Source organism: Oryctolagus cuniculus, chromosome 7, assembly GCF_051225735.1.
Source record: "Oryctolagus cuniculus isolate XC-2025 breed Fujian yellow rabbit chromosome 7, ASM5122573v1, whole genome shotgun sequence".
Taxonomy (NCBI): Eukaryota; Metazoa; Chordata; class Mammalia; order Lagomorpha; family Leporidae; genus Oryctolagus; species Oryctolagus cuniculus.
In genome coordinates this window covers 120,221,030-120,248,807 of record NC_142873.1, presented here as the reverse complement: position 1 = coordinate 120,248,807, position 27,778 = coordinate 120,221,030, and the positions used below count along the sequence as shown (strand labels likewise).

The following is a 27,778-nucleotide window of genomic DNA, read 5'->3' as shown; positions in this document are numbered from 1 at the left end:
TATTTTACTTGAAAACATTCTAAGCATGTTTGCCTCCCGAAGGCATCAGCAACAGAAAAGCACCATTTCCAGAAACGGATTCCTATTCCAACACTCTTCCCCAGCCGGAATGACTGGAAGGACACACCCTTCAGCAACCCCCACGCGGCACGGAGTGCCCGAGAATATTCTAGAAGCCTCCCCGTGAACGGCTGTTTCTCTACAAGGAAGAGACATGAACTTCCGCAGAAGCAGCAGCCTCGGGAAGGAGAAAGGCGTTCTGCCTCTTAAAGTGCTTTTATACTGTCACGGGTTTACTAAGAGGCGATTTTCTAAAGTTTTAAATCTGTGGGCCGCTGGGTATCACTCCGCCTTTTTTTTTTTTTTTTTTTTAAATCACGAAGTACCTCCCGTCTTGGGATGGCGGGAATATCGAGTTTGAAAAATTAAATGCCTGAGACTACAGATATTCCAGATGACATGCATGCAATAGCACTCCATGAAGAATGTATTTAACCCAATCCCTTGCACCTACTTACCAAAGGCACAGAAATCCCAACGTTTGCACTGCACTGAAAAAAAAAAGGGCGAGAGAATGCCAAGGGTCTGGCGGCAGTTTTTGGGCGTTTCTCGGGACGCACTACGTGCCGGTTTGCTACAAGTGTATCCAATGTCCCCAGCACCAGGGACTTGTGGGGCGCAGTTCACTGCTGCGCCACTTGCTCCGCGGCTCCCCGAGGTGGCGGTTGCACGATGAAGGCAGACGCTGCTAAACTGGCCGACAAGATGCTGCGCGCCCCCAAGTGCTCCAGGTGCCGCAACCACGGCTTCCTGGTGCCCGTCAAGGGCCACGCGGGAAAGTGCGGCTGGAAGCAGTGCACCTGCGACAAGTGCTGCCTGATCACCGAGCGCCAGAAGATCATGGCCGCGCAGAAGGTGCTCAGGAAGCAGGCCTCGGAGGAGGAGCAGGAGCTGGCCCTGGGCCCTCAGGCGCCGGAGCTGGCCGCCGGGGCGGTGGCTGGGGCCGCGGCCGCCAGCCAGGGCCCAGGCCTCCACCTGCTGCCTCCGCCGGCGGCTTCGGGAGATCTCCGGCCGGAGCCCGAGGGCCGCGCGGCTGCCTACTTTTGCGAGAGGCCGCCGCGGGGCCCCAGCCCGGGCCCGAGCGCCTTCCAGCCTGTCCTGGGCGGCCGCGGCCACGTGGCGGCCCAGCTCGGGCTGGAGGCAGCAGGCCTGGGCGGCCCTGGCCACCTGGAGCTGTGCAGGCCGCTGCGGCCCCCGCCCAGCCCGCCGTTCGCGGATTTCGGTAAGATTCCCGCACCTCGCCCTGCCTTGGCGCCGCGTCGGCTCCTCTCCCGGCTGCGGGCTCCCTGCTCCCCGAGCTCGTGGCCCGAGACCCGAACCCACAGAACAGGCCGCTGGGGTAGGGGCTGGCGGGGCCTGGGGGCTCGAGGTGGGGAAGATGCTTGGCTCTGAGCAACCCTTCTCTGAACGAGGATTTGGGATGGGTGTTTTCTTAGAAAAAGCAAAAGAGAAAGGGAGATCGAAAGGACTTTTAATATTTAGGGAGTAGTTTTGGCCTTAAAAAAGATGGCTCCCGGGGCGTTTAGCGGTGGCTCCCCCTGGGGACTCCAGGGAGAGACCAGCCCTACTGCGCCTGCGCTGCTCTTCCGGCTCCTGTCTTACACGGGCGTCCTCTTCCTTCAAGACTTTCTGGCAGGTGGGCGTGGCTCAGCTATCACTGCGCCTGCGCACCCTTCCTTCTCTGGCCGGGAGACTAGAGGCCCAGCCCAGAGTACGCTCCCCGAACCCCAACTCGGTTCAACCCATGAGTGCCTGTGCACCCTTCCTTCCCTGGCGGGGGGGGGGGGGGGGGGGGGGCTAGAGGCCCCGCCCAGAGTACTCTCCCCCCAACCCCACCCTTGTTCAATCTATCTGCGCATGCGCACCGCTTTCGGCCATTTTGGCTAAAGGCTCGTTCTCTAGAACTTTCCGGCCATACCGGGCCTGCGCACATGTCTCTCCCTTTACTCGGTCTGCACGCTCCTCCCCTGAGCTGTGCTCTGGCCCAGTGCACCTGTGCGCCTCTTCCCACCCTTTGCGTGAGAGTGGTTGCCCATGCACTGGCTTGGTCTCCAGCAGGGAACGAGATGTTTTTCTCAGCTTTGTGCGTGAACTACATTGTTCTCTGTATCTAGCTGCTTTTGGTATACAGTTTCAAGTCGCCTGTGGACTTTTTAAACATATTTTTTTAAAAAACGGTTATTTGAAAGGGAGAGTTACAGAGAGGGAAAGGCAGAGACATGTAGACTTTATTTTTTTTTAAATATTTGTTTATTTAAAAGGCAGAGAGGAGTCTTCCACCTGTTGGTTCACTGCCCAAATACTAGCTGCCAAAGCCAGGAGCCCAGAACTGGATTCTGGTCTCCTGTGTGGGTGGCGGGAAGCCTGGTTCTTGAGCCATCACTTGCTGCCTCCCAAGTGCGTTAGCAGGAAGCCCATGGACACCAGTCTGGGATGTGGGCTTCCTGAGTGGGACCTTTACCCACTGCAGCACCCTCACTTGTAGACTCAAGGCTTTTAAAAACCCAGCTCTTGGAGCGCACTCATTTTCTAGGTATTTTCTCTGTGTCAGTGTGGTAGAAAGGGCACAGAGCTGAGATCTGCCCGCCCTGTAGTCTTGCACAGGTTTCCCTGTCTTCACGCTAAGGGAATTGGTTTGCTCTCTGCAGTCACTTCTGCCTTCTGGGACTTTCCAAGGAAATCCAGGTCCCCAGGGAACTAGCTGTCCGATGGAAAAACAGACCTCCACAGCCATCCTAGTTGCTTACCTTCCCAGGGACGGGATGCCATTCTTGGTTTGCTCCCAGGGATCAGGCACTGAGCACTTGGCCCATGCTGGACGTCAGCAATGTGAAGGGGTGTGGGGGGTGTTGGGTGGAGCCCTCTGCTTGCCGGCAGGGCTCCTGTCTTGGTGGGAGGGACCACGGTGGTCACAGATCCTGGTGGAGAGCTCTGCTGAGGTGGTTTTGCTGTGGGCTGGAGGAGCAGGAAGACCTGGGGGAGACGCTCTGTGACGTACGGTGGGGGTCCCTCCCAGTAAACCAGCCGTAATTGGAAGTACCCAAGGAATTGGTGCACCTAGCGCACTGATCACCGTGGCCCAGGGACGCGCCGGGTGTTTCCCTCGGCATCGTGGCGCTGAGCCGGTGCTCCGGCAGGGCTCAGCTCGCCTGGGAAAGCTCAGCCCTGATGGGCGGTTTCTACCAAGTGCACATTACTTTCCCACCCTCAGAAGGTCGAAGAATCCTCAGTGGGTCCCTCGCCCGTCAGGGACAGCCTGGGCCGAGCACCTCTGCAGGCAGAGTGGGGGCGGAGCTGAGGGGGCAGCGTCGGCCAGGGCCTCATTGTGGCCGCTCTGCCTGGGGACGTGATGAGGCTGTAGTTGGTGGCCGGCGCCAGCCTCGGGGGTTCCATGGCTGTGCTGAAGCGTCTTCTAAGAGCCCCTGGGTGGAGCTGAAGGGGCCCAAAGTGGGGAGGTCAAAAGCCCGATGGGTGCCGGAGCCCTGTAAGTGGATCCGAGCATGGCTGTATGGCTGCCCCGGGGCAGCAGCGTGATGGGCCGAGCCCAGCTCTGCGTTTCTAACACCTGCCTTGCTGCCCGCCTTCTTCAGGGCTCCCTGTGAACTTCAGCTTGGATCGTGCCATGGGGGCCGAGTACCTGGAGCGAGAGCCTTCCAAGCTGTACCCGAGCATGCATGCCTACTGCCCGTTCCCGCTGGGCTACCAGGATGTGGCCCCGCCCCCTGGGATCCCGCTGCAGACCGGCTTCCGGCACATCTCCTGCACCCAGTATCACGGAGGCAGCTTGGTGAGTCCTGTTCCTGGCTGCCTTCCAGGGCCTCCTACCCCAGTTGCCCTTGCCCTTATAGATCCTAAGTCATCACCGGGGCGGCCACTCGTGCCGAGCTCCCGTACCAGCAGGAGGGACACAGCCCTGAGCATGTGAGTGCGGTGGGTGTCTCTGAGAGCGCACGTGTGGACACTTCCAGGCCACTTGGCCCGGGCTGTGGCAGGTGCTTGCTCTGGGCACTTGGGCGACCACAAGCCCTGCCTGGTTGAGCACTGAGGGTGGAAAAGCTCTTCACTTTGCTGGGCACCAGGGACAGACGTCACTTCCCTGGGACTACAAGGTTTAAGGCAGAGCCAGGACCAGACATAGGTCCTCTGAACACAGGGAAAGAGCCCAGCTGAAACCTCGGAGGACATTCAGGAGGAGGTGGCATTTGAGCTGAAAATTCTGAAAACCTTCCTCCTGCAGATAGGAGTGAGATACAGTCCTCTTACCAGGGGGACGGACGCGGGTACCAGGTGCTCTCTTGGAGCCTGGGCTTCTGAACCGCACGCGTGTGAGAAGGGGCTCAGCCCTGCTGTGTGGAGCACGCGGCAGGAATGGCCAGGTTCCGCGGCCTCGGGTGCTGGCTGCTCCCAGGCCAGGGTGGTTTCCAGGCCACTCCGATTCGGCCATCTCAGAGGACCTGCAGGGCTGCAGCATGCCCAGAGGCCAGGACTGACTGTGGCTTCCTGGGCCTGTGGGACAGAGCGGTTGGTGGGAACAGGGACCACTGACACTGCCCCTGCAGGGGAGGGGGAGAGGAGTGAGGAGCGGGATTCAGGAGAGGCAAGCTTGGCATTTGAGGAAGGAAGTCACTGCCACAGAGCTTGGAGGGGTCCCTGGGGTCGCCGCCTTGCCCACCCTCCAGGCTCCCAGGGCAGTGCGCTTGCTCCAGCTCCACCCCAGCGTCTCCTCTGGCTGCTTCCGGTATCCTGGAGTTTGACTTAGCACTCGTTTCCCATTGATTCGAGGGGAAAACGTTTGACAACCGCTGGTCTTGATCATTCCCTGGGCGCCGGCCGGCCCTTTTATGAGCCTTCAAGGTGGGTGTCGGCACCCCATGGCAGAGTTGCCAGAAAAGGTTCGGACAAGTTAAGTTTCTGTCCAAGGTCATGGAACTGGGGGGTGAGGGACTGGGATTCACACGACACGGCTGGCTGGTGACGAGCCAGGATGCGTCCCTGGTCACCCTGACTCTGGCACTGGGCTCTCTTCTGCCCCAAACATGTCTCACGCAGAGGTGGGCAAGTGTGGCCCTGCATCCTAAGCACCACTGAAACCTGTGGGCACTCCTTCAGCCGCCCCATTGCAGGCCAGGGAAAGCAAGGGGTCTCTGGCCTCCACACAGAGAGGGCTCAGGCCAAGTGGGGCCCGCACCAGCTGCTCCCGCAGAAGCACAGGCCTGGCGTCCAGGGTGGGCTGTGATTGACAGGCCTGCCAGACGCCCTCGTTCCGAGTGTGATCCCAGCTGGTTATCTGGCCCCGAGCTGCTGCCACCGGCCCAGACAGGAGCTGCGATCCGGGGAGGGGTAGACTTGGCTGAGCAGCTTGGAATTAAAGCTCTAATGATCCACCCTCCCTCCCCGTCACGTCTGGAGAGAGGATCAGGCCTTTATTTGCGAGGCTGTTTCAAACCCGAGAGCCCAGGAGTTCCTCTCATCCTGTCCTGTCCTTGCCTCCGCCCCGTCCCTGTCCCTGGGCCCATCCCTGCCCTGCGTATCGCTGCGCTCCCTCTGGGCTCCTCTCCACAGCAGAGCACAGCCCTGGAGCTGGACAGCCCCAGGGTCAGTCCCCCCTCCCTGTCCACCAGCCCTGGGACCTGGGGATGCTCCCTGCCCTCTGTGGGATGGGTGGGAGCACCTGTCTCTCTGTGATACTGATTAACCAAGGTGTGACACCTGAAGACGCCTAATGCAGGGTCTGGCATGCAGTAGGTGTTTAAGAGTGGACTTTCGGTGCTTCCCTGTGGTCAAAATCAGGAAGCATTGGCGTAATCGAAGGAGATGTTTGCAAACCTCAGAGCCTTTAATAGGCTCCTGTGAGACCCTCAAGTGTGGCAAACAGTGTGGGAGTTCTTCAGACTCACTTGTCTGAGAACTTTTTTTTTTTTTTTAAGATTTATTTATTTATTTGAAAGGCAGAGAGAGAGGTCTTCCATCTGCTGGTTCACTCTCCAGATGGCCGCAACAGCTGGAGCTGGACTGATCTGAAGCCAATAGGAGCTTCTTCCAGGTCTCCCATGTGGGTGCGGGGCCCAAGGGCTTGGGCCATCTTCTACTGCTTTCCCAGGCCATAGCAGAATGCCAGACAGGAAATGGAGTAGCTGGGATTTGAACTGGCACCTAAATGGAATGCCTGTACTGCAGGTGGTGGCTTTACCCATTACGCCATAGCACTGCTCTGAGAATGGTTTTTTAAAACAAGGAATCCTCTAATTTATTTTCACTTTTTAAAAAATACTTTTCAAAGACAGAGAGAGAGAGAAATAGAGACAGATCTCCTATCCACTGGGTCACTCCTCAAATGCCCACAGCGGCCAGGGCTGGGTCCAGTCAAGGCAGGAGCCTGAGACTCAGCCTGGGTCTCTGAGTGGGTGGTGCAGGTGCAAGTCCTCCATCATGTGCTGCCCCTCCCACCCCACCCCCGGTGCTCTGGGCAGGCAGCTAGAATGGGGAGCAGACTCGCTCGGGACAGGCCCTCCAGTTATGTGACACAGGCATCCCAAGCAGCATCTTCACTGCTGTCCCTAAGAACGCTTTAACAACTTGAACTTGACAGTATCTTATAGGACCCTGGGGCTCCTTGACACCCAGCCTGGGCAGTGCTGCTCTCAAGTACCTGGACTGAGAAGTGAAAAGTGGAAACAGAACGTCCTTCGTGTCCTTACCACAGTCCCACCTTGCCCCAGTGGCTCCCGGCCCATGGCTGGGCCTGCAGTGCTGCCCTGGGCCAGTGTCTGTAGACGGAGGGACAGACACGGGCTGCTCTGTCTGTGGGCCTTTGGAGGTCACCCCGCCCCTTGCCTCTGTTAATGGATGTGCCACACACAGGACACCGACTTGTCCCTGCTATGCCCTTGTCCTTTGAGCTCAAGTCATGGTCCTGGGGCCAGCCCAGGGACCCTTGAACATGGAAGGTGTCCAGAGCCTCCCACAGCGCACAGCAGTGCAGCTCAGAGGTCAGCTGCCTGGGCTGTGGACTTGCACAGACGTGGGCTCGGCGTCTGTCTTTGCCACTCCCCAGCCCTGTGGCCTGGGCCCTCCGTTCTGTCTGACCGAATCTTCTCATCCTGTCGGGAACAGCTGTGGCACCTGCCTGTGTTGCTGCTTGTCCTTGATCACGTTCCGGTGTCTGCTTAACACCTCTCCCAGTGTTCTGGGCCAGAGGTGGCGCTGCCCAAAGGGGAGCCCCCACTTGGGAAATGACTGACCTTCTCGACGGGCCCTGGGGCTCACTGTCCCCCTCTGCCTCTCGGCCACACGTGCCACGCAGGTGTCGGAAGCAGTGGGAGAGTTCCAGTCCACCTTCTACCCACCGCCTGCCCCACCGCAGCCCCCGTTCCTCCCGCCGGGCTTCCTCTCAGCGCTCCACTTCCTGCCGCCACCTCCACCGCCGCCACCGTCGCCTTCCTTCTCGCTGACCATCCTGTCTGAGACAGAGAAGGAGAACCCTGGTGAGTGTGCCGGAATGTCTGGCTCTCTGGCCTTTCTGGAGGACTGGAGCCGGGTGGGGGGAGGGGCGGGGAGTGCAGAGTCTCCTGCATGCAGGACGTGACCAGGGGAGGTGGGAAGAGGAGCCAGGCGGAAACCCCAGCCCCCTGCGGTCCTGGAGGACGTGAAAGGCAGAGCTGGGACATGCAGAGTTCTTTGGCTTACTTCCTCATTGAACCAGCTCGGTTGCCCAGCATGTGGACGGGGGCTGCCTGTGCTGTGTCCAGAAGGCACAGGTGCCAGGCCTCTGGGCTTGAGTGTGACTTCTGCTTAGGCGCAGCACATGCTGAGCCTGGGACAGCAGCAGGAGCTGGCCTGGGGCAGCTGGGACTGGTCCCTGTGCCCCAGACCGCTCCGGCAGGGCTGTGGGCACTCATGTGTCAGTCTCTCAGCTGTAAGCAGTCCTCCGTGCAGGGTACTGAGGAGCTGGTAAAGCCGTGACTGTGAAAATACTCTGGGTTTTCCTTTTGAGGACCCTGGCTGCCTTGAAGGTTCTGGGACTTTCTTCCTTTTGGTCTTCCCCTGGGATGCCTGTGACTTGTAAAGGGCCGACACACTCGAGCATGGCCAGGACCATGTCATGAGCTGGGGCAGTCTGGTGATGTCATTCCCGTTTTATTGACGAGGAGACAGGGTTGTCGCACATTTGCTGTGTGTGTAGTGTGTCGCTCCGTTAGCTGGAGAGGTGTCCAGCGAGGCTTGAAGCGCTCTGGGCATGAGTCCCTGCTCCAGCTGGGTGACCTTGGGCAAGGCCATTCACTCCAGAGCGCCTCCGTTTCAACTGTGCAAAAGTGGGACCATGACAGTCCCTACTTCATGAGGTTATGCTGAGAACAAAATCGAATCTGGAGCTGATGAAGGCCTGAGTGGCAGATAGCAGTCACTGGGGTTTCACCTGCCCGTGCTGCCCCTGCCAGGGAGGTGCTGGCCCATTTTACAGAAGGGCAAGCCTCAGAGCTGTGGCGTGCCTTGCTTGATGCCGTCCGGCTCATGAGGGGCCACATTGGAGGTGCACCTGAGGGTGGACCATCTGGCCAGGGCTAGAATTCCAGGCTGCTGGCCCCAGGTACGTTCAAAGCGAATTCATACTCCGCAGGGACTGGGGGTGGAGATGAGGCTTCACCAGAAGTCTGCATCTGTAAGTGGGCCACTTGCCCCCCATCTCAGTGCAGCCGCCTTCTTTGTCTTCCACAGATGGGCAGGAGGCTGAGACCCCGGGAGAGGCCCGCCAGCTGGAGTCTGAGGAGCAGTCGGAATGAGCCCAGGCCTCTGGGCCAGCGTGGGGGTGGGGGCGGGGGTGGGGTGGGGGTGTCACAGTGTCTGGTGACAGAGAGGCTAGGCAGGAGACTGAAGCTGATTCTCGTCTCGAGGGAGGGGGGAGGAGGGTGATTTCTGGGATCTTGCAGCCCTGAGCTGTGCGTGGAGGGACCACCTGGGAGGGCCAGGCGCTGAGGAGTGGGGCTGTGGAAGCCCGTGTGTAGGAATGAATTTCACTGTCCCAGTGTGCTGCTGTTTATCGGACCAGCCCCGAATGGCGGGCTTTGATTTTCGCAGGCCCCACTCAGCACAGAAGGCACCATCTATTCCCGCCTTCTGCTGCCTTTTGCCTGGTCCCCAGGGGGCTGGAACACCACCGACATCAAGGCCAGCCCGAGCAGCCAAGGCCAAGGGCGCTGACAGCAGGCTCTGCAGCGTCCTGTCTTGCTGCTCTCTGTTCCTGGCCACTGCCCCTCCTCCTCCAGGGGGTTCGACCAGCCAGCATCCTGACCCCGGGGCCACTTCACTGCCCTCCATGAAGCTTAGTCCTTATAGGTACCGTTTCTGGTTTTAAGAAATCTAGTAGAGTTTGACTATTTGATGTTTTTATAGTAATTCTCAACTTCCAAAAGTAGGCTGCTCACAAGCACTGACACAGTTCTCAGAGAATAGGATGGCGCTTCTGAGTTGCCGGTGACGTCAGCAGTTTCTTCTCTGGGCGCAGACAGCTGTTGAAATAAAGCGAGCAGTGGAAAATCCTCATGGATGGTTTGTTCTCTCGTGCCCGTGGCAGGCTGCGTCAGGCAGGAGCCCGGCCTGGGCCCGACTGGCATCTGCCCTTGCTTGGGCGAGGCCCTTCCTGGTCTGCCTGCCCACAGCCTTGACCTTGGTTACCCAGCGGGAGAACTGGGCCAGGCTACTGCATTTCTCTATTCTTTATTGCTGTGATTAAACAGCGGAGACCTAGGGAAATCTCACGTGGACAAACAAAACATCAAAATTTCTTTTAGTTTTCCTTCTGGCTCCTGTCAAGGTGCCAGCGGGGGGAGGTGGTTCTACAAAACAGAACTTGATCCCATTCTGCTGGTTCAGGGCTCTGGGCCTCTTCCCTAAGAAACATCCCATGTTTCTCCTAGACTCAGACTGTGGCTGTCCCCAGCCCTGCCCTCCAGAACACGGACTCCAATCAGGGAGACACAGATAGTCTGATGGGACTGGTATAGGAGCTGTACGGGGGCCCTGGGGTGGCCAGACAGTGCTCAGCTGCATGGGAAAGGGCGAACAGGAGTGGAAGAACGAAGGAGAGAGGGGCAGCCCCACTAGAGGTGCATAAGGAGGGTGGGGGGCCTGGGGTGAGACGGCATCGGTTCTCTGTCCAGGGAAGAGCGAGAGCCCAGGAGCCAGTCTCCAGGAATTGGACAGTGCCTTCCCCAAATCCGCAGGGTGGGGGCGGGGTGCCCCTAATGGTGAACAGACCAATTGGGGTGCACAGCCCCAGCCTACTGGTCTTCAGGGAGGGCGGCCTGGAGAGAGGCCCCTGCTGGCCCTCCCTGTTCCCGAGGGTCGCCCACGGTCACTTAGCCTGTGTGGGTCAGTGGAGCTCTGCTCCCTGAAGCCTCTTCCCAACAGCAAGAGCTGCGGAAAACCAAGCCTGCTCACATGGCCGCGTACCCAAGGCCTGGACGGGTGGCACAGCCAGGCCCCGCAGGGAAGCACGGGAAACAGACGCACTAAGCGGGGAGAATTGGAAGGTGGCAGCTTCCCCGGCATCGGCATCGGCATCGGCATCGGGTGTCCTGGCCGGGCGCCGCCGGAAGGGGGCGGGGCCTGTTGCCTAGCGACCCAAGGCCCAGCGCTCGGGGCTGGAGCGTTTCCTGCAGCGTCGGGCTTGAAGCGCCCCCTGGAGATTTGGGATGTCCCTGGGAAGTCACGGTTTTGTGTCGGGCCACGCGTGAGCAATCTCAGCAAACCGTTTCTGCGCCGCGCTGCCTGGGGAAGGCGCGTGCAGCTGGTGCGGCCCCCGCTTGCTTCCCTCTCTGAGCTCTGCCGGTCGCCTTCCTGCATCCCCTGGTCATTGCCTGTCACTCCGGGGGAGGCCCCGCAGCGCCTGCCCAGCGCCTGCCCAGCTCCTGCCGCCCTCCGCGCGCCCGTGACCCACTGCGTGCGCAGATCCCTCCGTGGGGCTTGGCTAAGTGTGGTCCCGCAGTCATGCTGTGCCTGCTTCGAATGAGCTGATGGGGTTTGGGGCATCTTGTGGACTGGGGTGGCAGGTCACTCACTGCTCTGTCTGCTGGGACCTCCACAGGGGTCAGAAAACAGAGTGGGCCTCCATGGAATCAAACTGCCTACTCCGCGCGCCCTCTTTCCCTCATTCAGCCTGCTCCCTGGTCGCTAAAGGACGGTGACATCAGAGCCCCAGGCAGACATGCCACCCAGGGTGTGTCGAGGGCCACGGACATCCTGGGGCACCAGTTAGAGTTTTTAAAGACCTTTTTTACTTATTTGTAAGGCAGAGTGACAGGGAGCGAGATCTTCCATCTGCTGGTTCATTCCCCAAATGCTCGCAACAGCCAAGGGCTGGGCCAAGGTAGAGTCAGGAGCTAGAAGCTCCATCCAGGTCTCCTGGGTGAGTGGCCGAGACCCAAGCACTTGGGCTGTCATCCGCTGCCTCCCAGGGGCATTTGTGGGAAGCTGCATTGGAAGCAAAGAGTAGCTGGGACTCGAAGAAGACCCTTGGTCAGATAGGGGGTGCCTGCATCCCAAGCCCTGGCTTAATCGGCTGCACCACAGCACCTGCCCCCAGGGATTTTTTTTTTTTTCAGGCAGAGTGGACAGTGAGAGAGACAGAGAGAAAGGTCTTCCTTTTTCCATTCGTTCACCCCCCAATGGCTGCTGCGGCCGGCGCACCGCGCTGATCCGATGGCAGGAGCCAGGTGCTTCTCCTGGTCTCCCATGGGGTGCAGGGCCCAAGCACCTGGGCCATCTTCCACTGCACTCCCGGGCCACAGCAGAGAGCTGGCCTGGAAGAGGGGCAACCGGGACAGAATCTGGTGCCCTGACCGGGACTAGAACCCGGTGTGCCGGCGCCGCAAGGCGGAGGATTAGCCTAGTGAGCCGCAGCGCCGGCCGGGGATCTTTTTTTTTTTTTAAAGATTGATTTCACTTATTTGGAAGGGAGAGATACAGAGAGAAGGAGAGACAGACAGACAGAGAGAGAGCTTCCATCCTCCAGTTTATTCCCTAAATGGCCACAATGGCCAGGGCTATACCAGGCTGAAGTCAGGAGTCAGGAGCTTCTTCCAGGTTTCCCACGTAGGTGCAGGGGCCCAAGGACTTGAACCCTATTTTTGCTGCCCTCCCAGGTGCACTAGCAGGGAGCTGGATGGGAAGTGGAGCAGCCAGGACTGGAATCGGTGCCTATATTGGATGCCGGTGCTGTGGGTGGAGGCTTTACCTGCTGCACTTCAGCGCCAGCCCCAGAGTTTTGTTTTTGCTTTTGTTTATAATTTTAGGGCTTTTTAAAGATTTATTTATTTATTTGACAGGTAGAGTTATAGACAGTGAGAGAGAGAGAGACAGAGAGAAAGGTCTTCCTTCCGTTGGTTCACCCCCCAAATGGCCGCTACGGCTAGCGCTGCGCCAATCTGAAGCCGGGAGCCAGGTGCTTCCTCCTGGTCTCCCATGCGGGTGCTGGGGCCCAAGCACCTGGGCCATCCTCCACTGCCCTCCCGGGCCACAGCAGAGAGCTGGACTGGAAGAGGAGCAACCGGGACTAGAACCTGGCACCCATATGGGATGGCAGAGGATTAACCAAGTGAGCCACGGCGCCGGCCCCATACCCCAGAGTTTTATACCCGTGTTGTCTCGAGTTCACCCCGAGGTTCCTCAGACACAGAATGCACTCTGGTTTCTGGGGCAGTACCAGCACAGCACAGGGAGGGCGGCCTCTCCACTGACTACAGCGCACAGGGCTCCTCCCAGAGCTCACGTTGGCATGGGATGAGTCCCTGTGGGAAGAGCCCCCAGACCCCCAGGCATAACCTCCCTCTGGGAGGAGGGCGATCAACAACTCCTGCGGCCTGGCGTTGCCGTGAGCCCCACCGTGTGGACTGAGGTGGGCAGTGTGCCTGTCCGGTGGCCCAAGGGTGACAAAGGGGTGTGTGCGTGTCTCTTCAGCTCTTCCACCGTGATGTGCCCAGTGCTTCCTGGAGAATGAGCTCGGGATGGTCGGCACCCTCTTGGAGACAAAACAAGTCCTTCTGGGCCTGGAACGGTGGACGAGGTCCTGTCCCTGCAGCCCTGGGTACTCACACAGCTCCTCCCCCTCCTGAGCACGGAGGCTGTGGGGGTGGGGGCTGGTGGGCCCCTCCTGCTAGGGAGCTGCTGAAGAGACCCTGGAAACAGCCAGGCCTGCTCTCCTTGGCCAAGGCCCACGGCGCTTCCTACCTGTGTGCTCTGGGGTATCGGGAACCTTGCCCAGCCTCCCCTCGCCTCATGAGCCGAGGAGGCGAGAGCGCCTGGGTGAACCTGCTCCTCTGATGCCCCCTCCTGGCACACGGACGATGGCACCTGTGTGGGTGCGTGAATGCAGGTGTCCATCTGAGGCTGTGACAGCAGGATCCTGGGAGTCGCCATGACCCCCGGTGGTGGCTGTTTGCCTCCAGGTGCTCCCCGGTGCCAGGTGCGGTGCTGAGCGCTCACCACCCCTTCTGCCCGTGGATCTCACAGGCTGCCCCTCCAGGCAGCCACCAGCACCTCATCTTAACCGAGAGACAACCCGAGCCCACAGAGGTTGGGTTCTTGCCCTCGGCCGGGCTGTTTGCAAGTGGCAGAGCTGGGGTTAAGTTCGCGCTCCTCCGGAGACCAGAGCTAAATTCCTATGTGCCTTTGCTCTCTGACAGTCTTGGGGGAGTCGTGGTACCCCCGGGGTTGCTCCCCAGCTCTGTGGGTTCCAGCGCTGTGGACCAGCCTGGTATAAAGTGGAGCTAGCTCAGGTCTCATACAGGGAATGAGATCAGTTTTTAAAAAGACTTCCGAACTCCTTTCATTCTGTTAAGAAAAATGAGCAAGGAAGCATGGAGTTGATTTTTTTTTTGATGAGTATTAATAGTTTAGCAAAATGTAAGTCTCAGCCTTCTCACAAAGTGGATGATGAAGCTTCAGTATTCGTGCTTTTAACTCCAATATATCCTAGGAAGCAGTTTGATTTTTACCAAGATCATTTCTTTTCATGATCCCCTTTTTCATCTCTCTTCAGGCTTTTAGTTTTTGATGAAAAATAATTAGTTGCGAGTATAACTAATGCATACAATGTCAACAGTTTTGGAAGTGTGAGCCAGGAGTAGGGTTTCCCCCACCTCTGTCACCCTCATCCTTTGCCCCCCTCAAAAGCCACTGGCACGAGCAGGACCTTAATGCTGGTTCGAGCACCCGACTTATTCATATCCAGTTTCGCATTTTCCGCTGGAGTTTTGTATCCGGTTGGGATGTGGGTTCAGCTCATTTGTTGGCCCATGGATGTCTTGTGGCTCCAGCACCACACGTGTAGTCTTCCAGTGAATTTTATTTTTTTGGCAGCTTCTCTCTTTTGTTCCATTGATCTTTTTTTTTTTTTTTAAGATTTTTATTTATTTATTTGAAAGGCAGAGTTACAGAGAGGAAGAGGCAAAGAGAGAGAGATCTTCCATCCGCTGGCTCACTCCCCAAATGGCTGCAATGACCAGAGCTGGGCCAATCTGAAGCCAGGAGCCAGGAACTTCGTTTGGGTCTCCCACGTGGCACAGGGGCCCAAGGACTTGGGCCATCTTCTGCTTTCCCAGCCCATAGCAGAGAGCTTGATCGGAAGTGGAGCAGCAGGGACTTGAACTGGCGCGCATATGGGATGCGGGCACTGCAGGCTGGAGCTTTACCCTCTGTACCACGGAGCTATCTGCCCCGCCATTGATCCGTTTTTAAACAAACATGCAGTGGAGTGAGGTGCACACTGCTGTGCATGCTGCTCTGTTCATTAATCCTGGCTCAAGCCTGTGAGTGTGTGTGTGTGTGTGCACATGGATTTACATGTGTGCATATGTGTGTGCATGCGCACATGTGGGTACTGCAGAGCTCTCTGCCGCCTGGTGAAGTCTGTGACCCTTGGCCTTGGTTATGGAGGAAACCACTGACGCTTAATACGCTGTCAGAACAGAGAAATACGCTGTGCTTTGGGAACACACGCACTTCTCGATGCACACGTTAAATCACGGAGCCTAGCAGTGGGTCTCTTCGCTGGCAGCAGTTCAGAGGCGTGCCATAACTGATCTTTCTTTTTTTTCTTTCTTTTTTGACAGGCAGAGTGGACAGTGAGAGAAAGAGAGAGAGAGAGAGAGAGACAGACAGACAGAGAGAAAGGTGTTCCTTTGCCGTTGGTTCACCCTCCAATGGCCGCCGCTGCTAGTGCGCTGTGGCTGGCGCACCGTGCTGATCCGAAGGCAGGAGCCAGGTGCTTCTCCTGGTCTCCCATGGGGTGCAGGGCCCAAGCACTTGGGCCATCCTCCACTGCACTCCTGGGCCACAGCAGAGAGCTGGCCTGGAAGAGGGGCAACCGGGAAAGAATCTGGCACCCCGACCAGGACTAGAACCCGGTGTGCTGGCACCGCAGGCGGAGGATTAGCCTATTGAGCCACGGCGCCGGCCTCCATAACTGATCTTTCAAGGCACTTGCAGCACCTGTAAGATGACACACGAATAGTCACAGCTAGTCACACCAGCTCTGTGGCCTGCATTTGCTGTTCAAGCAGCCGCTGAGTTATGGTTAGAAGTTTGTGGAAATCAAGGTGTGCTCCCCAGCCCCCAGCCGCCCTGTCCAAGCCCAGAGCCCTTGCCCCTCTCCCAGCACCCCCAGTTATGAACTTCCATGGTAGAGCTGGAGAGCTCCTGTCTCCATCACTCTGGCGAGCAGCTCTGCAGTAGTTCATTGACGTGATGGAACGTCCTGCATGTAGCCGTCCTCCTGCTAGGACACCGTTAGCTTCCTCTTCTTTGCTGCCACTGACTTAATTTCTCCTTCCCTCCCTCCCTCCCTCCCTCCCTCTCTCCCTCCCTCCCTCCCTCTTTCCTTCCCTCCCTCCCTCCCTCCCTCTTTCCTTCCCTCCCTCCCTCCTTCCCTCCCTCCCTCCCTCTCTCCCTCCCTCTTTCCTTCCCTCCCTCCCTCTCTCCCTCCCTCCCTCCCTCCCTCTTTCCTTCCCTCCCTCCCTCCTTCCCTCCCTCCCTCCCTCTCTCCCTCCCTCTTTCCTTCCCTCCCTCCCTCTTTCCTCCCTCCCTCCCTCCCTTCCCTCTCTCCCTCCCTCCTTCCTTCCCTCCCTCCCCCTTTCCTTCCCTCCCTCCCTCCCTCCTTCCTTCCCTCCCTCCCTCTTTCCTTCCCTCCCTCCCTCCCTCCTTCCTTCCCTCCTTCCCTCCTTCCTTCCACCCCTCCTTCCCTCCTTCCTTCCACCCCTCCTCCCTTCCTCCCTTTTCAAGATTTATTTGAAGAACATAGTGACAGAGAGGGAGGGACACAGAGCGCTCTTCCATCCGCTGGTTCGCTCCCCACAGGCCTGCAATAGCCATATCTGGACCAGGCTGCAGCCAGGAGCCAGGGACTCCATCTTGGTCTCCACCTGGGTGACAGGGACCCAGGTACTCAGGCCATCTTTCGCTGTGTTCTCAGGCACATTAGCAGGGAGCTGGGTTGGAAACGGAGAGCAGCTGAGACACAAACCTGCACTCCGGTCCAGGATGCCAGCATCACAGGTGACCACTAACCTGCCCAGCCCAGCGCTGGCCCCTGCCTTAATTACTTAACAGTTCCTCCTGGTACAATCCCCGTGCCAGTAGGGCCACCTCGCTGACTCATCTGCCTTCAGAGGGACCCTCGGCGGGTGCTGGCAACCCAGCCACTCTCAGAGAGCACCCAGTCTGCAGGCTGCACCTCCTCCTCCCGGAAGTGGCCAACCTCTATGCCATGTCACGCTTTGCCACACCAGACGGGAGATGCCACACCAGCCCCAGTGATCAAGGGATCAGGTAGGCAGGCTGGAGAGGGCTCCCCAGGCTGTGCCGCGTCCTGGGGGCAGATGCCAAGCCCCTGGGTGCTTTGTGCCCGTTTTATTACTAGCAGCATGCAAGATGCTAATGTTTACAGGGTCAGCTCTTGCATTTGAGCCAGTGCAGGCACTGGCCTGCGAGTAATTAGCTGCTGCGTTGTGTCTTTGTCTTTTTTCTTTTTTTAAGTTTGAATCAGAAAATCTGTTTTCTTTCTCCTCCTTGGTGGTAGATGAAGACACAGGACATTCTGTGTGAACTTGAGTTTCTTCCCATGTTCATGGGCAGTTAAGTTCCAGCTGTAATCCAGTTACCCAGCAAACACTGAGTTGCCACCTGGGGTTGTCAGCCTTGTTCTGGGACAGTTGATCTCCTTGGGAAAGCCAGAGATCCCGGGGCGTGGTTCTGATGTGTGGCCCACACCTGGTTGTGAAACCCTGGCCGTTGCCATTGTTGGACCTTAGTTAAGTCAGGGCTTCTCTACATCTGGCTCTTGGGTTCTGTTTTCCAGTTGGGAGGGTTTTGCTCCCATGGCATAACCACATCAGTCATGGAGTGATGTCAGGGGCCATCTGCACCAGCAGACGCAGCCCGGGACCCACCCGGGCAGCATCAGCGTTCAGTGGATGCCTGCAGAGTGTCAGGCCTTGTGCTGGGCTCTCGTGATGAGATGGCTGTCTCTCTTGTGCATCTTGGTGTGAGGCCCTAACACACAGATCTAGCTCCTCCTGGCCACTGCCAGCTCCCCAGGCAGGCCGGCAAGGCCTCCTCCAGCCCCCAGTCCAGCTGACGGTTCTAGAGTCTCCTCTGCCTGCCCCTCTGTCCCCATTGCACCAGAATTTCCCAAAATGTCCCCCGGGCTGGCTCGTGCAGGCCCTCTGCCTGGGTCCTCTCCCTGAGGGCCTTGTCTCAGCTTCCGCAGGTCCAGCCTTGGCTGCCTGGTGTGCCCTGCACTTGTCTCCCAGGACCTCACTGCGCCTGCTCCTGGGAGTTCCTCGCAGGTGAGACCCACTTCTGACTCGGCCACTGGGATCGCCAGCAAGGACCTGTGGCCGGCTCCAGGGGTCAGTTCTCTGTCCTCGGCTCCCTTGATCTGCTCCCATGTTTCCCACACATTTCTCTGCACTTCCAGGACAGCCCCCTCCCTGCTTCCTGCCTCCAGGGATACTGCTTCTTCGTCTGTTGCTGCTGCTCCTCCTCCTCTGCCTGCTCTTCGCATGTGGCCCTCCCAGGGGGATCCTGCCCCCTCCTCTGTCCCTGTCCACGCTTCTTCTCTGGAGTTGTTCATCCAGATCCATGTTTTCTGCTCCATCCAGTATGCAGGGAGGGCTAACCTAGGTTCTGGACTCTCCAGTGGTGGCTAGCCTGGGCTCCAGGTGTGTGTTTCCTGTGTGGCCTCAACCTCTCTCTGATTTTTTTAAAAATGTATTTATTTGAAGGAGATACACAGAGAGAGGAAGAGACAGAAAGTGAATGATAGAGAAAGAGAGAGAGAGAGATCTTCTGTCTGGTAGTTCCCTCCCCAAATGGCCACAAAAGATGGGGTCAGGCCAGGTTAATGCCAGGAGCCAGGTGCTTTCTCCGGGTCTCCCTCGTGGGTGCAGGGGCCCAAGGACTTGGACCATCTTCCACTGATTTCCCAGGTGCATTAGCAGGGAGCTGGATTGGAAGCGGAGCAGCCAGGACTTGAAACAGAGCCCCTACAGGATGCTGGCGTCGCAGGTGGTGGCTTTATCTGCTGTGTCACTGTGCTGGCCCCTGGACTCAACCTCTGTAAGGGCTTGTTGAGAAGGTGTCCTGGCGTAGGGGCTGTGGCAGGAAACAAACCAATTAAGAAGGCTCAGGAGGTTTTAGTGAGGGACCTGCTCTTGCCGTGGGATATATAGGCTGGAAGTTAGTCTAGAATCACTGAACTGGAGGTCGCAAGCCCCATATGTAATGCTATCCCCCTATCTGCCAATCAAAATGTCCCCTTTCCAGACGCATCTGCTTCATCCGGGGCCTGGGGGTTACATGCCATGAAAATACGGATAGTGAGGGGCCAGTGCTGTGGCATAGTGGGTAAAGCCACCACCTTCAGTGCCGGCATCCCCTATGGGTGCCGGCTGCTCCACTTCCAATCTAGCTTTCTGCTATGGCCTGGGAGAGCAGTAGAAGATGGCCCACGTCTTTGTGCCCCTGCCCCCTCGTGGGAGACCCGGAGGAAGATTCTGGCTCCTGGCTTGGGATCGGTGCAGCTCTGGCCATTGTGGCCAATTGGGGAGTGAACTAGTAGATGGAAGACCTCTGTCTCTCTCTGTCTCTCCTCCTCTCTCTGTGTAATCCTTTCAAATAAATAAATAAATCTCTTTTAAAAAATATGGATATTGAGCTCCATGTGGAATTCATGTAGGTGCTGTAAAATTCCCAGGTGGCTTCATGCCTGTGGAGGCATTATCCCCCCACCCCCCACCCCACAAAGGAGGCCAATGCCGGGGAGGTGTGTTCCCACTCTCTCACTGTCACAGCTGGAGGGACTGCTAGATGCCACTCTCCGTGCCCCCCTTCCCTGTGCAGACTTGTGGCCCACTGCCCACTCAAGCTGGGTAGCTCTCTGTGGGGGCAGCCCATGCGTGTGTGTGTGTGTGTGTGTGTGCATGTGTGTGTTCACTTTCTCACCTTCTGAATGGAATGTGTATCACCTTGCACACCTGGTGCATGTCTGCATTTAGAATGTATCCCCAAAAACGGAGAAACCATGGCAGAACAGCCGACTTGGCTCTCCTGAGCCCACCTCCTGCCGGTGCCTGCCCTTGGACAAACCCTAACCGGAAGCCCAAAGTGGAGGAGCCCGGGCCGTGCAGAGCGCAATGCAAGGGGCATGGGGCAGCTCCCTCGCTGTCTGCCCCCAGTTCGCTCCACAGCTGAGAGAAGCAAACGCTGTCTCCCAAGTGGGCTGTGAGCTGCGCCGTCGTCGGGGAGTGTTGTGATTCAGCCAGCTCCCACCCAGAGCCTCGCCCAGGCCACCGGCCGTGTGGCAGGAGCTGGGGGAAGAGATGACCCAAGGGCACAGTGAGCAGGCAGAAGCTGCCGCCACCATGTCTGCCGCTGACCGCTGGGCGGGGCCCACAGTCGCCGCTAACTCCTGTTAGCTAGCCCCTGGTCCACACTGCGCTCACAGCCCTCAGCTTCTGTCCCTGGCCGGTGACTCGGTTCTTCATCCTGCGGGGCCGGTCCTTGCTCACCTGGCTTTGATGTGGGCTGCGCTTTCCGGTGGGCCTGGGCGGGAGGACCTGGGTGCGGCCCTCCCGGCCTCCGTGGGGAAGCTTACTTCTCCCCACCCTGTGCTGCAGACGGAGCCCGGGGGCCCCTGGCCACCCAGTCCCTCCCCAGTGCCAGGGCAAGGCTGTGCCAGTCGGGTGAGGAGCATGGGTAACTCCAGGAGGCCGTTAGGTCCCCCCCGTTTCTAGTTCAGTAGAACTAGGGCTGTGCTTTCTGGCAGAGGCTCTGAGAAATAGCACCCCCAAGCCTGCTGGGCCCCAGCTGCTGTCCAAACCCCAGTTTGGATTCCTCAAGGTGGGGTTCTGTGGACAGGTGATTCATTAAGCAGGCTCCCAGGGACAGCAAGAAGGACAAGTGCAAATCCAGGGGCTCAGCCTGGCATGAGCCCCCCAGGGAGCTGGGGGTGGGCAGAAGGTAGGCTTTCCCACTCCTCTCCCCCCACGCCAGGCACTGGCTAGTGGCGCCTTGGGGTGCAGGCCAGCCCAGGCCCCCCCAGCTGCCTGAGCCTGTGGGCCGAGGGCTGTCCCCTGACGAAGGGCCTCAGATATTGCTGCTGGGAGGAAAAGCAGCAAATGCAGAAACGGAAGCTGTGGGAGTCTAGGCAGAGGTGCTGTGGCCTGCTGTGTTGCAGAGGGGGCAGACAGGACCCCGGAAGCGGGGTGCTGAGGTCCAAGCACGGGTGCCCTGCGAATGCACCGGGGAGCAGTACACTTCACGCAGGCAACCGTGGCGTGGAATTACATCCCAGCCAAGCTGTTATTTAAAAAGAACAAAGAACAAGTAGGGACACAGCACCATGTGTGACAGTCACTGGTGCAGGCACTCACTCCGTCCCACGGGGCAGGCCCCTACTCACGGGGCGCCGCCTCCCACCCACCTGGGCTGTAACCGAAACTTCTGCAGCCCCCTGCCAAGCCCATGTCTTCTGCCCTCACTGTAAAAGGAGCTCCTGGGTTGGAGGCCCCAGCGCGGTGATGGACAAGCATCGTGTCCAGCCACAGATGGCAGCTCAGTGGGAGAACTCAGCTGAGAAAAGCAGTCTGCCCCCAGGTCCCGTGAGGCTGAGTGGTGCTGGAGACACCCAGCTGTGCCCCGCAGACTGAGACACCTGCTCTCGTGGTCACCTGGTTCACCGGCCCATCTAGGAAGGACAGCACCAGCTGGGGAAAGAGAGGAACTGACGTCCAGAGGACAGGCCGTCCGAGAGCGTCCTTCCCAGGGCTTACTCTCTGGGCATCTGCTGGGGACCGCAGTGCCTTCCCACACTGCACCTGTTCTGAGAGGGGCAGCTACACCTACCTCCTTGTCTCCAGTCTTCCAATGTCAAGTTTCCTGGGTAGCACCCACAGCCGCTGCCTACGAGTCAGTGTGGATCTGCAGCTGGGCTGTCTCCTTCCCCGGCAGTGGGCGGTCGGAGAGGCGCTGGTGGACACTGGCAGCAGGAGCCCCTCCTCTCACGGCCGTCTTTAGGGCAGCCTGGGCGGAGCAGTCACACAGCCTCCCTCCACCCCCGGCCAGTGCGGGGGCACCGTGCACATGCACCTGTACACAAGGCTGCCAGCAGCTGCTCCTCTGTGACCGGCCCACAGGAGCTCCCACAGAGAAGACAGAACAGCAGGGGCCGGTCCCTGGCACCCAAAGCCCAGTGTTCAGGTAAGCGACCTGCACCTCTGGAGCTGCTCCCACCCAGGCTTTAAAAAATATTTGTTTAAAGGGCAGAGTCAGAGAGAGAGAGAGAGAGAGAGAGAGAGAGAGGAGAGAGAGGAGAGATCTTCCATCCAATGGTTCACTCCACAAATACCCACAACAGCGGGGGCTGGGCCACACCAAAGCCAGGATTTGGAACTCCATCTGGGTCTCCTGAGTAGGTGGCAGGGGCCCAAGGATTTGGGCCTCCTTCTGCTTCTTTCCTACACTTGTTAGCAGGGAGCTGGATCAGAAGTGGCGCAGCAGGGATCTCAGGCGGTGGTTTAACCCGCTGCCCCAGTGTGGGCCCCAGATGGGGGTTGTTTTAAGCCACTAAGCGTGTGATCATTTGCTATGCAGCAGGAGAAAATGAGTATACTTGGCTTACCTGTCCCTCCGAGTCAAAAAGGTGGGTGAGGGCAGTAGCATCCCAGCCTCTCAGGGAAATGTGCACGCAGAACCAGGCGGGAGGGGCGGGCGTTGTGGCACAGCGGGGACGCCGCTTGCTGCATCTTGTAACAGAGCACCCGTTCAAGTCCCAGCTACTCTGCTTCTGATGCAGCTTCCTGCCACTGTGCCTGAGAAGGCAGCAGATGATGGCCCAAGCACTAGCGTCCCTGCACCCACGAGGGAGACCCGGATGGAGTTCCAGGAGCCTGGCTTTGGTCTGGCCCAGCCCCGGCTGTCATGGCCATTTGGGGAGTGAACCAGAGAATGGAAGATCTCTCCTCTCCCCCGTCTCTCTCCATAGATAATGCTTTCCAATAAATAAATAAATACATCTTTTTTTTTTTTTTAAATAACCCGTCCCTCTATTATCTTGCAACCCCTGCGGTGAGCGGCTGGGCAGCGCCTGGCTGGGCTCTCGCCAGGGCAGCAGCCTCTTCAGGGGCTCGAGGTCTGCTGCAGAGCCCAGGGGCTTGTGACAGTGAGGCCCCTGCAGGCCGCAGGGCAGCCTCCCAGGGCACAGGGCAGAGGGCAGAAGGGAGCAGGAGGACACCAGGAAGGCGTGCAGCTCCGGTCGTAGCCATCCGGTGTCCCGAGGCAGAGGGTTCAGGCCCAGTGGCCAGGTTGCGCTGCTTTTCTAGGGCCTAAGAGCTGCCGGGGGGGGGGGGGGAGCACACGCTGGGCCCCCACACATGGAGGTCTGATTCTGTGACTCTGAGGGCGAGGCCAGGGACCCCACGCGGGCCCCAGGCTTCCCAGGACCCTGCAGGCGCCAGTGGGTCCGCTGGGCCACGAGGGCCGTGTGGCAGGGCAGCTGGCGCCGCAGCCCGGGCCGCATGCAGAGCCCGCTCTTACTCTGAGTCCCTCCCGCACAGGGAGCCCGGTCGGTTCCCCGGTAAGCGGGTCAGAGCTGCGGCCTGCAGTGCCGGGGCCCTGCTCAGGGGTGGTGGGTACAGGGCGTAACCTCCATCTTCCATCTGAGGGGAGATAGCCCACGTCTGTCTCCTCCTGCCCTCTGCTCTCCTGCCAGAGACCAGCGAGCACAGGAAACCAGGGGATGCTGTCTGTTGGGCTCAGCCCCGGTCACTCAGAACAGGGTAGGGAGTGAATCTGTTGTGTGTGTGAGCGTGGTGTGTGTGTGTGTGGGGGGGGGGGTGATGCAGCCCCACATCTCGGACCTGACATGGCTAAACAGATCTCTCAATTGTTTTAAGAGGGACACACACACATACACAGAGAGAGAGAGAGAGAGAGAGCCCATCAGCTAGTTCACTCTCCCAAATGATTGCAATGGCTGAAGAACTGAAGCCAGGATCCAGGAATACAGCCCAGGTCTCCCCCGTGGGTGGGAGGGGCCCAATGACTTGCCATCACCACTGCCTCCCAGGGTGCCCATCAAGAGGAAGCTGGAGTCAGGCGCTTTGAATGCAGGGCAGGATCGGGATGGGGGAGGGAAGAGAGGGACAGGTGCAGGAGGTGTGCAAAGGTGAGGCGAGTGGCTTTCCCCGGATGAAACCCTCCGAGAGGAGGCTTGGCGTGAACTTGAGTCCCTTGTGGCCTCACTTACTGCTTTGTTGTGAGAGAGTTCAGGTTGGGGAATGTGTGTCAGACTAAGACAACCTTAGCGGTTCTGGAAGCTTCCAGAGGGTCGCCTGCCACCCAGATGGAAAAGAGGAGACACAGGCTCTTATCACCCACAGTTGCCCAGCCGTGGTACAGGCGCCTGAGCCAGACGGCTCCCTCCGGGGAGAGTGGGGGCTACAGAGCTCAGGGCCTGGCCCCTTGTTCTTCAGAAAGGGAAACTGAGGCCTGTGGTGACTTCCCAGCATGCAACGGAGGTGCCGTGTGCAGGCTTCCTGGAGCTCCAGGCCATCTGTCTCAGGTGGTGTCGGTGGAAGACTGTGCTGGGCGCGAGGGCCATGGAGCCATCCTGCTCTCCTGGCCTGGATGGCAGGCAGGAGGCTGTGTGTGTGTGTGTTGGTGGGGGGGCGGAGCACCAGCCTGGGAGCCAGGAGACTTGAGTGCTGCTTCCCAGCCTCTCCACGCCCAGCTGGGGCTGTGGCGGGGCCAAGGGGGTCAGCCTCAGCCCGGCAGGTCCCTCCCCGTGGGAACCTGTGTTTGCCCCGCGGGCCCTGAGTGTCTTGTGAAACTCACAATTTGTTCAGAAGAATCCACAACAGGAGGGGACGCGCGGCCGCCACCCGAGGCCCCGGCTGGCTTCCACTGACAGCGGACTCAGAGCGTGGCTTCTCGCTGAGCCCGGGGTCGGGCGGCCTTGCCGGGCGTGGACCGTGTGCTTGGCGAAGCGGGCGGACACGGGCTGTCATGACCCAGGACGTGCGCAGGCCGTGTGCCCAGGTCACAGGCTCCTAGAGCCGTGCTGACGGAGGCTGCACTTGTTCTTCCAGGAGCCCGCAACCTCAGGACAACCGGGCAGGCCCACGGCCAGTCCAAGAGGCGGGGAAGACCTCCTGGCTAGAAAGGGAGACAGGCTGGACAAACCTGTCCTGGGAGGAGCCAGCCGGGGAGCCACCAGGAAATGACACTCCACTCCGGCTGTGGAGGCACCCGAGGAAGGCTGTGCCCAGCTAGAGCACAGAGGGCAAGGCACGGGGAGGGCTTGGTGTGTCGAGGCCCTGGGCTGGGCAGCTCACCTCCCTGTCTGTCCATCGGGAAGGCAGAGCCCTGCCTCACCCCTGCCCCGCCCCCACCCCAACCTCCGGGAAGTCTTTATCACCGGATTAGAAGGCGACGGAAGGAGCTGTTTGCTGTTTGGACTTGGTCACCCCAGTGCCACTCACAGAGCGTGCAGTGCCTTTCTCTTTTTAATTCATTAATGTTTAAAGGAATACAAATTTCATAAGTACAACTTTAGGAATACAGTGATTCTTCCCACCATACCCGCCCTCCCACCCACACTCCCACCCCTCCTCCTCCCTCTTCCCTTCCCAGTCCCATTCTCCATTAAGATTCATTTTCAATTAACTTTGTACACAGAAGATCAACTCTATACTTAGTAAAGGTTTCAACAATTTGTGCTCGTGCACACACACACACACAACTGAGAACTAGTTTTACAGTTAATTCTCATAATACAACTCATCGAGGACAGAGGTCCTGCATGGGGAGCTGGTGCACAGTGACTCCTGTTGCTAATTTAACAATCACTCTTATGTATGACGTCAGTGACCACCCGAGGCTCTTCTCATGAGCTGCCTAGGTTATGGAAGCCCTTTTGAACCCACAAACTCTGTCAGTATTTAGACATGGTCATAAGCAAAGTGGCAGCTCTCTCCTCCCCGTAGAGAGAAGTGCCTCCTTCTCTGATGGCCACTGCATTCGTCCAGTGTCCTTTTACAGGCACCTAAGCCAAGAGCCCAGGTGGCGCCCAGGTCCTTGGCCCCTGGAGCAGCCAGCAGGTGTGCCGGTGAGCCTGAGGGAGGGGCCGTCAGGGCAGGGAGGGTACAGGTTGCAACCTCAGGGAGTGGGGGAGAGGTCGAGGAGGGGAGGGCGGCTGCCGGAGCGAGTTTCCTGGGTTCTTTTCCTCAGCTCAGTATAAACATAAAAAGCTGGGAAACAATTTGCAAAGAGGCAGCAACTTTTATTAGACAGAAAATAAACTTATTTGATTGGCGAGCGACAGAGAAAGCGTCTGGTCCGAGAGGAGACCGGGCGGAGTGCCCGGACACTGGCTTTGAGGAAGTGCCCCGGGTTTTTAAGGCGGTTCTTTGAGTCCTACTGGGGGTGCCCATTGGACAGGGGTTTCACATGCATATGTTGATTGCCTTGGGCTCCTGAGGGAGCAGGAGTCTCCTGGAGACTGTCCGTGTCCTTGGAAGCTCAGCCCCCTCTCCTCTGCTAGCTCTGGGTGAAAAATGGCAGCCACCCTGGAGGAGTGATTTAAAGCCACAAGGTCCACAAGATAGCCTGGGTCTCCTGGAACCAGTCTGCCTCCCCCAGGGGCCCAGCCCCTTCCCCTGCAGCTCTGAGTGGAAGATTGCCCCCACCCTGAAGGTGTGAGTTAAAGCCACAAGGTCACACATGCAGCACCAGAGCTATCGTGCCGGGGGAGGTGCGCAGGTCTGGAGAGAGGCTTTCCAGCCCCAGCTGGCAGCCTGCTTGTGAAGGACATTCTGCCTGTGTCTCAGGGGCCCGCAGACCCCCAGCCCCACCGGACCTCAGGTCCTGGGGCCCTGAGAGTGGGTGGGCAACTGGTGGGGGAAGGAAGAGGCAGGATATTTGTGTTCGCAACCCCGGGCCATAAAGGGGAGGCCAGACAGCCGGGTGGGCGGGGGTCTTGGCGGGGCTGTGGCAGAGGAGCTGGGATGATGGGCAGAGGCAGGAGAAAGAGGCGGGGCGAAGAAACGGCAAGTCGCAGGCTGGTGTGGAGCTCATGCGGGGTGCTCATTAGAGAGCGGTGGCCAGGGGCCAAGGGTCTCTGGCATGGCATTCAGTGGGCCTGGCTCTGTTGCCAGCACCTGGACAGGCCCGGGCCCCAAGACCCCCAGTGGTGAATGTGGGATGAGGGTAACCGAGAAGGGCACCAGGGCCCCGCAGGGTTGGGGCTGTGGACAGCACCTGGTGCTCGGCCTGCATGGTGAGCGTCTGGCCACCAGGCTGCGCTGTGAGGGGGAAAGACTGGAGACAGTGAACGGTCAGCCGCTGACCGTGGACCCTGGCGCCTGGGCTGGGACGATGGGACAGAAGTCAGGTGCGGTGAGAGTGGGAAAGGGCAAGTTCTCCTGGCCCTACACGTGCACTCTCCAGCCCCACTGTGGCCCCCACCCCTTGGGCAGGTGCTGCCTCCCCTGGCGTCCTAAGTCTCCCAGTTCCCACCCCAATGAGTATAGGGGGCAGTTCCTTCTGCTCTAATCTCTGACAGTTGGGTTGGGCTGTGTCCAGGGGCTTGTTCAAGGTCATGCAGTAAATCCAAGGGGTTGTGGGCCCAGACCTCTGACCCCCTGCAGCTTGGCAGCCTGCATCTCCAGCCAGTCCAGCAATGTCCAGTGGGGGAAAGTCTCAGGAATGACCACCAGGGGGCGCCAGAACCCAGCCCAACCGGCTTTGGTGAGCAGAGCAGGCTGGGCTCAGAGGTCTTTAGGCAGCCTTTGGAGGCTGCACTAGCTGCAGTGGGGGCAGGGGAGTTGAAGGTTTGCTGTGGAGCAGGGCCTCTTCCATCCTGTCCGGAGAGGACGAGGCCCCAGCTCCACCAGACACTTGGGCAAGTTCCGCCGGTGCTCTTCCATTGGTCCGTGGCGGTGCCCTTCTTATCTGGGTGGGTGTAGGAAGTGGAGGGAGAAGGGTCAGCTGGTGCCTGCCTCCCCCACCAGGCCCACCCGTCCGCTGCCCACTTGAGGCCTCTCCACACTGGCCTGACCTTCACAACCCTCTGGGAAGTCAGCGGAGGCACCTTGGCTGTACTGGAGGGGATACAGGGGCGCGGGACATGAAATACTTTCAAGTCAGCTGCCTGCGGATCCCCACA

The 27,778-nt window shown here is 58.9% G+C and overlaps 1 protein-coding gene across 2 annotated transcripts; it reads left to right on the top strand.

The window, feature by feature from the left end:
- The first annotated feature begins 58 nt into the window (after positions 1 to 58).
- DMRTB1 (DMRT like family B with proline rich C-terminal 1) lies at positions 59 to 9,617 on the top strand. Of its 2 annotated transcripts, none has more exons than XM_008265225.5 (4): positions 59 to 1,282; positions 3,651 to 3,847; positions 7,364 to 7,544; positions 8,776 to 9,617. In XM_008265225.5, the coding sequence occupies exons 1-4, from the start codon at positions 733 to 735 to the stop codon at positions 8,838 to 8,840; spliced, it is 993 nt and encodes a 330-aa protein (XP_008263447.4). In that variant the 5' UTR covers positions 59 to 732; the 3' UTR covers positions 8,841 to 9,617. The 2 variants fall into 2 exon arrangements, with proteins under 2 accessions (XP_008263447.4, XP_089193494.1); XM_089337368.1 differs by lacking the exon at positions 59 to 1,282 and adding an exon at positions 1,533 to 1,771.
- Positions 9,618 to 27,778: the final 18,161 nt, after the last annotated feature.